Source organism: Populus euphratica, unplaced genomic scaffold (genome assembly GCF_000495115.2).
Source record: "Populus euphratica unplaced genomic scaffold, PopEup_1.0 scaffold264.1, whole genome shotgun sequence".
Lineage (NCBI taxonomy): Eukaryota > Viridiplantae > Streptophyta > Magnoliopsida > Malpighiales > Salicaceae > Populus > Populus euphratica.
The window spans coordinates 217,634-228,376 of NW_011500144.1; the positions used below are offsets into that span (position 1 = coordinate 217,634).

The 10,743-nt window shown below is 36.2% G+C and overlaps 1 protein-coding gene across 3 annotated transcripts; it reads left to right on the forward strand.

The window, feature by feature from the left end:
• The first annotated feature begins 500 nt into the window (after positions 1-500).
• Positions 501-9,142, forward strand: UPL4 (ubiquitin-protein ligase 4). 3 transcript variants are annotated; one of them, XM_011005855.1, is made up of 19 exons: positions 502-768; positions 1,365-2,053; positions 2,176-2,286; positions 2,423-2,539; positions 2,641-2,799; positions 2,895-3,056; positions 3,494-3,649; positions 3,734-3,855; positions 3,940-5,101; positions 5,235-5,333; positions 5,675-6,916; positions 7,031-7,261; positions 7,365-7,469; positions 7,911-7,991; positions 8,086-8,154; positions 8,273-8,401; positions 8,481-8,564; positions 8,639-8,712; positions 8,812-9,142. In XM_011005855.1, the coding sequence occupies exons 2-18, from the start codon at positions 1,424-1,426 to the stop codon at positions 8,702-8,704; spliced, it is 4,725 nt and encodes a 1,574-aa protein (XP_011004157.1). In that variant the 5' UTR covers positions 502-768; positions 1,365-1,423; the 3' UTR covers positions 8,705-8,712; positions 8,812-9,142. The 3 variants fall into 3 exon arrangements, with proteins under 3 accessions (XP_011004159.1, XP_011004157.1, XP_011004156.1); XM_011005857.1 differs by having other exon boundaries at positions 501-768; positions 3,940-5,092; positions 8,639-9,142; XM_011005854.1 differs by having other exon boundaries at positions 8,639-9,142.
• The last annotated feature ends 1,601 nt before the right edge of the window (positions 9,143-10,743 follow it).

Genomic DNA, 10,743 nt, shown 5'->3' on the forward strand with positions numbered 1-10,743 from the left:
ATTGTTAATTCAATTTATATTTTAAATAATATAATTAATTTTTTTATGTATTTTAATAATAAAAATTATACAGGAATTTATGTATTTTAATAATTTATTTTAATAATAAAAATTATACAGGAATTGCTTTAAATTTCACATATGATTTTTCGATTTTTTAACTAGTAATATTTGATTTTTAAATTAATAATAAAATAATTAAGATTGTTAATTCGATTTATATTTTAAATAATACAATTAAATTTAATGATATATTTTAATATTTTATTTCAAAAATAAAAATTATACAGAAATTGAATTAAATTTCACGTATAATTTGATTCAACACCGATTATAAAAGTAAAAAACGATGCAGCTGGCTTCAATTAAATGTCCATGAGAAGTCATTGAAAGATGATCAGTCAAACCGTCCAGATCTATCAAAGACGATTATCAATGAATGGTTGATTCAAAAGACACACCATCAATTTAAATGCACCTTACAGTATCTTAGCAGTGGTGGAAGCTTAATTACAAGCTACCATCTGCATACAAGCTAGTGTTGTATATATCTGCTTTCTCAAAGGCATGCCCAAGCACTTGATATAAGACTATCGCCCCTGTTCCTATCATCATTATCGCCATCACCAGAAACCATCGGCGAAAAAAGAAAAACAATCCTTCTAAAATTAAAACAAAAAGAAAAAACCCTAGATTAGATTCTGTCTAGGTCTTCGGTTCTCTCGAAGGCCTATCAACATCTACAACAACAACAACAATTATCATTAGGTACATGTACATGTGTATCATCAAAATTTAAGTAGTATCGATCAATTTATCATCTGATCACAATTGTTTGCTTCTTTTTATGGTTTGATTTTCTTATCTCATCCGTAAAATTGCAATTTTTTGTTTGTTTCTTTTCCTGTTAAGTCAGTGGCTTTTTTAGTTTTTTGATGATGATAATTCGGTTACTGGTTTATCAAACAGAGAGAGGTAGGACAAATCCAGTGTCTTCTTTAATATTTGTCCTCCTTTTGTTGTTTTAACATGATTCCACTCTTATAGCGCTGTGTGAGTTTGTCTTTCTGTTGATGTCACTGAAAGCAAATCCTGTGTAAGGATGATGAGATGGACATGATTTAGATTTGTGTTTTTTTTTTTCCTTGTGATAATTGTTTGGTTCTAGCGTTTGTGATTTCATAAAAATGGCAATGTTTACTCTTTTGTTCATCTAATAGTAAAGTTTTGTTGACTTTGCATAAGTGATTTTCATTGTGGTAATTTTGAACTAAAATTGTGAATTTTTTTTGGTGGACTATTTTTGTGGTTCTTGTGCCTGTGAATTTCTCAGAAAGTTTTTTTTATTTTTTTTGACTTCGTAGGTGTCTAGTATTATTTGGAAGGTTTGTTGATAAAAGCTTTAAGATACTGGACAAAATCAATGGGAAATCGTGGACAAAAACGAGCTGAGATGGTTAATGAATTGCCCTCTGATAAGAGAGCTTGTAGTTCATTGGAGTTTAGACCAAGTTCATCGAACTCATCAATTCAAACTCAAATAAATTCTGAGAATCATAATGCTGAAACCCATGATGCTGACATGGATACTTCTTCATCTGGGTCGGTGTCAAGCCATTCAGACGAAGAAGAACCTGAGAGGGATTCAGCATATGGCTCTTGTGATTCTGAGGGTCCAAGACATAGCAGTTTGCGTGAGTATCAGAGGCAGAGATCCTCTGGTGATCATAGCAGATTGAGGGATTGTCTATCTAATTTAACTGAAGGAACTGAGCCTTCTGGGCAGTTAGCTGCTCTTACAGAGTTATGTGAAGTGCTTTCATTTTGTACAGAGGATTCGCTTTCAAGTACAATGGCAGACTCTTTGTCACCGGTGCTTGTTATGCTTTCAAGGCATGAGAGTAACCCAGATATAATGCTATTGGCTATAAGGGCTTTAACTTATCTGTGTGATGTGTTCCCCCGAGCATCCATTTTTCTTGTCAAGCATGATGCAATTCCTGCTATTTGTGAAAGATTAATGGCCATTGAATACTTGGATGTAGCTGAACAGGTATATTTTTGGGTATAGTAAATATCTTGTCTAGTAGTAGTAATGGTTTTATTTATCTCTTTATGCAAAAGAGAGAGTATAATATGCTTTGTATTAAGATTATGTACATGGTTTTCATATAGTGCTTGCAAGCATTGGAGAAAATATCTCGTGATCAACCACTTCCATGCTTACAAGCTGGAGCAATAATGGCAGTTCTAAGTTTTGTAGACTTCTTCTCTACAAGTGTACAAGTAAGTGAATGCACAATTTTGATCAAATGGCATTTGCTCTCTTCTTTTTTTCCTTCCATTTATTTTGATTCTATGTGCATTTTGCTTTGGTGTCGTAGTATGAACATTAATTTGTTATTTTTTTGGTCCTTATCAGAGAGTTGCACTTTCAACTGTGGTGAACATATGCAAGAAACTGCCATCAGAAAATTTTTCACCATTCATGGAGGCTGTTCCGAGATTATGCAATCTTCTACAATATGAGGATAGGCAGGCATGAACCTTTCAGAGCTTCTTCTATCCCAAGTGTTTCTGGATTCAGTTTTTCAGTATTTGTTCTGACCTGTCGACATATATTCTCATGTTCATTTTCAGCTTGTCGAAAATGTAGCAATTTGCTTGATCAAGATAGCAGAACGGGTCAGTCAGTTGTCAGAGATGCTGGATGAACTATGCAAGCATGGACTAATTAATCAAGCTACTCATCTAGTGCAGTTGAACAGCCGAACAACACTATCTCAGCCAGTATACAATGTATGAATGTTTATCCAAATGCATCTATTGAGGATAAATCTTCATATTTTATTTTCTTCAAATAATCGTCTCTCCCTTCCCATTTTGGTTGGCAGGGTTTGATTGGGCTTCTTGTCAAACTTTGTTCTGGTTCAGTTGTCGCCTTCAAGACCCTGTATGAGCTCAATATAAGCAGCATTTTGAAGGACATATTAACTACTTATGACCTCTCGCATGGAATGTCTTCTCCTCACGTGGTTGATGGGCAGGGTAACCAGGTTTACATCTTTAACTGTGTAACTAAGTGTTCACCATGACGCTTGTGAATGCTAAGCTTTTTGGGAACAATTTATGTTAAAAGATTTTATGAAAGAAAGATGTTGATTTCTATTGAGTGTTCACCATGACGCTTGTGAATGTTAAGCTTTTTGGGAACAATTTATGAAAGAAAGATGTTGATTTCTATTGGTAGCTGATTCATTTTTTGTATGAATTTAGAACTGCCAAACTTGAGGAAATTTTTTTTGCTTCTACTCTCCAGAGTTTCCAAGAGCATTAGATCTAAGATGCTAGCAGATGTTTATTTTTATGTCATTAGTGGCTCCTTTCTCAGTCTGCAATGACCTGTAATTTGTGTTGTCGCCACTGCTACATTACTGTTGGTCTTTTCTCAATGGAAAGAGTGTGATCATCACCACTCTATTTCTTGCCTTAGGTACATGAAGTGCTAAAGTTGCTAAATGTGCTTCTCCCTATTATAGCAAGAGATCAAGATGTTCAACAGCATGTGTTGGATAAAGAGACATTTTTAGCTGATCACCCCAAGCTCTTGCAGAAGTTTGGATTGGATGTAATTCCTTCATTGATTCAGGTTTGATATCCAATGCATAGAGTTTATTTTCTCTTTGAATGTCCTTGCCTACCTTTATAATGTTTCCTTCAACCCTAACAACAGGTGGTTCATTCTGGTGCAAATCTATATGTTTGCTATGGCTGCTTATGTGTTATCAACAAGTTGGTTTATCTCAGCAAATCTGACATGCTTCTTGAGTTGCTTAAGAATACAAACATTCCAAGGTGAAGCGAGTTTTATCATGTCTAATTAGCAAATCTTAATCCTCTTTGAATCTAGCTAATAACATTCCGTGGATTATTTGGCAGTTTTTTGGCTGGAGTTCTTACCCGTAAGGATCACCATGTGCTGATGTTAGCCCTGCAAATTGCTGAGACAATTCTCCAAAAGCTTCCGGATGTTTTTGTGAACTCTTTCATCAAGGAAGGTGTCTTTTTTGCCATTGATGCCCTTCTCATGTCAGAAAAATGTTCTCAATTGATGTTCCCAGTGTGCAATGGCATTCAGCTTCCATTTGATGCTAGTCTAAAATCTTCCTCAAAAGTAGTCATGAGATGTTTATGTTATGCTTTTGATACTGGTCAGTCTCTTTCAACCACAGAAACAGGAACATGCAAGCTTGAAAAGGACAGTGTTCAAAATCTTGCGAAGCACATTAGAACTAGTTGCTTTGCTTCAGAATTATGCAACTCTGAGAAAGGATTGACAGATATCCTTCAGAAGCTTAGGGCTCTTTCAGCTGAATTGAGTGATTTGATGAATATGCCTGGCAATATTGGCTCTTGCACTCAGGATGAGGAGAAATGTTATTGTGTGTTGCGTCAAATCATTGAAAAGCTTGATGGAAGAGAACCCGTGTCTACTTTTGAATTCATTGAAAGTGGGATTGTGAAGATACTAGTAAATTACTTGTCCAATGGCAAGCATCTGAGAGAAAAGGTGGAGCCTCAGGGTACATTGGATGATTGCGATGTTATAGAGAAAAGATTTGAGGTGTTTGCAAGGCTACTTTTATCTTCCCCAGACCTATCTGTAGAGTTTCCTTTATCAGTTTTAATACAGAAATTGCAAGGTGCATTATCTTCTTTGGAGAATTTCCCTGTTATTTTGAGCCATGCATCCAAGCAAAGATCCTCGTTTGCAATCATCCCTACTGGACATTGCACATCTTATCCGTGCCTAAGAGTACGTTTTGTCAGGGGAAAGGACGAAACATGCCTCTGCGACTACTCTGAAGATGTTGTGACAGTAGACCCTCTTTCTTCTGTGGATGCAATTGAAGGATTTTTATCACCTAAAGTTAGAATAAAAGGAACAGAGCAAATAGAATCAGCTTCTCAAGCTATGGAAGGTGCTTTGTCAGCAGAAAATGCACAGTTCAAATCACCATCAACTGCAAACTCTAGTCAAGGGGAAAGTTCAGGACTCATGGAGCCTGACAGTATTGCTACTGATTTGACTGTAATGCAGGTCCTTATCTAGTGGTTAATTAATGGATTTTTTTGAATAAATGAGTCCTCTGGATCTGTTTCTTTCCCTGTTTTGCTATCTGTTTATGTGGATATGGAGAATTTTCTAATCATCATTTCCTTTGCTTTTGCAGGAAGATGAAGCTAACCTATCTCAGTCTCCACCAGAACCAGATGTAAATTTGATGCAGAGAAATCCTGATGAAACTACATCTTCAAATAATACTCATAATGTAAGTAAATCTTTCCTTTGCAATTACACGTTATCAGGTGATATAAAATTCATATAACTCAAGTAAAAGCAGGGTTTTCTCTACCGATTGGTTGGTTGTGGTTGTATATGCCAGTCCTTATTTTCCTGGTGATTTATGTACTTATAAATATGCTTTAATGTTGTATATCTAACTTTTCGTGTAATTGCAAATGAAATGCAAACTGCTTAACTTGATTGTGGTTGTACTATTGTTGTTTCAACTTGCTTATGGCCTGCTTTTTACTTAATTCAATGTATGGTTCTGTTATTAGCTCAAAGATTGTTTGCTGGCTCTCTCATTGTATGATACTTGTATTCCAGGTCTCAGTGGAGAAAATAGTGCAGTCTCCTTCATGTGCTGATGTCACTACAAAAAGTCATTGTCCTGTGTCCTGTAGCAATGCAGATGCTCTGCCGAAACTGGTATTTTACCTAGAAGGGCAGCGGCTCGACCAAACTTTGACTCTATACCAGGCAATTCTCCAGCAGAAAGTTAAAGCAGACCGTGAAATTAACAGCACTTCAAAGCTGTGGACTCAAGTACACACCTTGACTTACGGAATAGTTGTGGACCCTAAAGATGATAGTCCTCCTGATCATCCCAGTACAGCTCAAAATTCCTCTATGTTAGATCAAGTTGGGGCTCATATGCAGCATCCTGCATTTTTCTCAAGCTTGTTTAATGGCGAACTCACTTCTGAGCTGGATAAGTATAGTCCTACTAATGATGTATTGTTTCTGCTTAAAAGTTTAGAAGGTTTAAACAGGTTTATATTTCATCTGATGTCTCGTGAAAGAATCCATGCATTTGCTGAAGGGCTGATTGATAATTTGGGTTATTTAAAGGTAGCAGTTCGCCCAGTATCACAAAATGAATTTTTGAGCTGTAAGTTGACTGAGAAATTGGAGCAACAGATGCGGGATTCTCTGGCTGTGTCCATAGGTGGTATGCCTGTGTGGTGCAATCAGCTCATGGATTCATGCTCCTTTTTGTTTAGCTTTGAGGCTAGATGTAAATATTTCCGGTTGTCAGCATTCAGCCGTCAGCAAGTTCAACCACAGCCATCATCACATAATAATTCAGGTGTCTCAAGGGACGGACTACCAAGTGCTGGCAGTTTGTCCCGTAAGAAATTCCTAGTTTTGCGTGACCGAGTTCTGGAGTCTGCTGCCCAGATGATGGATAGTTATGCTCAAGTTAAAGCACCTATTGAAGTGGAATATAATGAAGAAGTCGGTACTGGTCTCGGTCCAACCTTGGAATTTTATACTCTGGTTAGTCGTGAGTTTCAGAAGTCTGGCCTTGGCATGTGGAGGCAGGATCATATTTCATTTACCACTAGCGAGACCCTGCAGGCTGAATACTCTGGAATTGTGAACTCTTCATGTGGACTTTTTCCTCGCCCGTGGCCGTCTTCAGTGGATGCATCTGATGCGGCACAGTTTTCTGAAGTTATTAAAAAGTTTTTCCTTCTGGGACAAATTGTAGCCAAGGCTCTTCAAGATGGGAGGGTGCTGGATCTACCATTCTCTAAAGCCTTCTATAAGCTTATTCTTCAGCAGGTATTCCTTGGTTATGGACCTGGGAGCATCAGTGGCTTTCACAAAAGCTTCTCATTAATTGTTGACTCTGTATACTACCCAGTATTAACTAATTTGATTGCCTTTGGGGTGTAGGAACTTAATTTGTATGACATCCAGTCCTTTGATCCTGAGCTTGGTAGGACATTGCTAGAGTTCCAGGCTCTTGTCAGCAGGAAAAAAAATATGGGATCAGCCTTTGGAGAAAACTCATCTTGTGCTCTAGATGCATGCTTTTGGAACACCAAAATCGAGGATCTTTATCTTGACTTTACTCTTCCTGGGTATCCTGATTACATTCTTAGTTTTGATGAAGATCACAAAATTGTAAGGCATTCTTCAATATGATGTCATACATTTCTCCTCAGTTATTAAATTATTAATGCACTGGGTTCAAAATGATTACACTTCAGTCATGTTATGAACGTAGGTGAATATGGTTAACTTGGATGCTTATGTTTCTCGCATTGTGGATGCTACTATACACACTGGAATTTCCAGACAAATTGAAGCATTCAAGTCTGGATTTAACCAGGTCTGTTATTTCATGCATTATGGTTGTTGTTTCAATAACTCCTTAAGAATAGTGAGAGGATTCGCTGAAGAGAATAGGGGTTTGATTCTTTTATATATTACCCCTTGGAGTACAGCATGTATTGTCCCTGGAATGATTTGAAATAAAGAGTTCAGAATGGTGTTTTTATCACTTCTTTCCATTATCCTAGGAGTGTTTTGAAGGGAACTCGGCAATCTGTGGGTGGCTAGTTTATAGCCTCAATCTCTTGGTTTCCTTGAAGTCATTATAGTTTTATCCCACTTTGTGCAGGGATGTATTGTCCAAGGATTGCTAATCTTATTCCGATTCTCTTAGTTCTCATCTCCTTCAGTTGCTATGATTATCCAATTTATGATTTCAATTTCAATTTATTTTGTTTATTAGTTACTGACTTTCTTTTGTCTTACTTTAAATTTCCAGGTTTTTCCTATTAAACATCTGACGATTTTCACCGAGGAGGAACTTGAGCGTTTGCTATGTGGAGAACGTGAATTTTGGGCTGTATGTATTTTTAACACTTGATTGATCTAGTCTTTACTGAGGAATACTGATGATATGATTTTTATTTGTCTATATATCATTTACTTTGGAGCAGTTCAATGAGCTTTTGGACCATATCAAGTTTGATCATGGATACACTGCTAGCAGCCCTCCTGTTGTTAATGTTGGTGCTCCCCCCCCCCTCTCTCCCTCCCTTGCTCTTAAATAACATTGATTAGCTGGAAAGCTTAGGGGTTCCTTTCGTTCCTCTCAAATATTGCTCATTCATTATGGAATTGCAGTTACTGGAAATCATAAAGGAATTCGAATACGAACAACTACGATCATTTCTACAGTTTGTAACTGGGGCACCTCGGCTACCTACAGGAGGCTTGGCATCTCTGAATCCAAAATTGACCATTGTCCGGAAGGTGTGTGGCACTGCTTCACCCTTACTTTCATAAACTGTAGTAATGATTTGGTCACTTATCCACTTTGTGCTCTGAACAGCATTGTAGCAACTGTGCGGATGCAGACCTTCCCAGTGTGATGACTTGTGCCAATTATCTGAAGTTGCCACCTTACTCGTCAAAAGTAACATTTATTGCCCCTCTATCTTCTCCGTGGACTCTGAATATACAAGTTTTTTTATGCTTATATTTTTGCAGGACAAGATGAAAGAGAAACTTCTGTATGCCATAACAGAGGGTCAAGGATCATTCCACCTCTCGTAGCCTCACTGGTATATAAATTTAGAATTTGTAATTATTAGACTAGGTGCTTTTGTATATAGGTAAAAGAACGAGTGCTGATAGATGGTGGTGGATATAATGGGTTTTAGAGGAATGGGAACTGATTGCTGTGGAACAAGATGAAGCTCCTCTATTTGCAGGCTACATTCAGAGGGATGTGTACATAAATGGAAACACGGTAGTTGATTTACTCAAGGTTGGGGAAGCTGTATAGAAAGGAGGAAATGATTTCTGCCCGGTGTGCTAACATTTCATGCACAAATCACTGTATCTTAGATTTAGGTAACTCTTCCTGCTGGTGCACTGAACACTTTTATAGCCATCTCTTGGCCATTGAAGAATGGTGTTTTGAGATAGTTAACCTGTGTACTAAATGCTTAACTTTATCAAAACGTCTAGATTTCAAAAGCATGTGTGGTTTTCTGCCTGATTCTTTCATTCCATATTTCCTTATCAGCCTGCACTTCTATCTCTTACCTGCGTTTGTAGCCTTAGATGTTTGCAGTCGATCGACTGATTGGCATCTTGATAGTCTCGGATCTATGAGTAAAGGGAAGAAATGGTTCCAAGAATGGAGGAAAATGGAAAGACTACTGCTTGAGCTCGTGATTAAGCGAGCAGTTACCACCTTCCTCCTTTTTCTAATTTTAGTGGGAAGCATGGAATGGACTCATGCACTGAATGAGAATAGGGAGTGCTCATCGATGCCATCTTTTAAATATTACCTCAGATCCTAGCATTATCAACAAATTGTGTTTCATATTTCTAGGACATGCATGTGAGTTGGTGATTGTTTTGACCTTTAAATGTTTTTAAGTGGATGGGCATGTTATAAACTGATAGCTTTTGTATTTGTGCACCTAATTTGGCTAGAGGAAAAATAAAAAAAGGTTTGCTTTTTTATGAAAAAGGTGTGTTTTAGTTGAAGTTTAGAACTTCTCGTGTTTTTCTTCCCTCCAAAAACAATTTAGTTAAACAATCTCTCTATGTGCAAATAGAAAACAATGAACCTAATTTTTTTTAACTTCTTTCAGGTTTTTTGGTTTTTAATGGTTAAACAATCTCTTTATGCGCAAATAGAAAACAACGAACCTAATTTTTTTCAACTTCTTTCAGGTTTTTTGGTTTTTAATGTACTTAGTCACATGGTAACGCTAAAAACATCGTATTAACTCCTGTACGGTAACTGACAATGCAAATGTCGTTTGCTTATCAAATAAATAATCTCCTGAATCTTATACTTCAAATAAATATAAACAGTCCCCCCCCCCTGCAAATAACAAATAATAACTTTATATATGTAATTTAAAAAAAAAACTAAAATTGCTTCGGGGAATCACTATGGAATGGAAATTCTTTTTTGTTACCATGCCTTTTATCATTCAAGCATTTTATATTTTAATTTTATTCTTGAATATTACATTGTGGAGTTCTAGGACCATATCAAATGTTGTGTTTGGCTTAATAGAATTCCTATATGAAATGTTGTGTTTGGCTTAATAGAATTTATTTTATTGTTTATAAATAATTCAAACTTTATGACCATATCAAATGATGAAACAAAAAATGCAGCCTCTTTTTATTTATTTACTCACTCTACATGAGACACGGGTTTTAAAATAGGTCCCTATTTTTTTTGTTTTTATTATTTTCGTTCCTTTTATGTTAGAATTTTAATTTTCAATCCAAAACTTATTTTATTTCCATTTCAATTCCTAAATTTAAGAGACAAAAGTTGTCAATCACCTTACGACAACAAAATGGGTTATCTTGGTATTTAATAGATTCTATTAGACAAAAAAAGTTTTATTGAGATATGTTTTAGCCTTCCTCTTCCTTGAAAAAAAAAATGATGATTGAAAAATAACTTTTTTTCAATTTAATTTCATATTTTTTGATCAATTTAGAAGCATTTTGTAACAATGAAGATATTTAACAATAGTTTGAGCCTTGAGCTCAGGGGAAAACAAGGAATTTTTTTATATACATTTGATACTATTGACTTTATATTACCATTTACA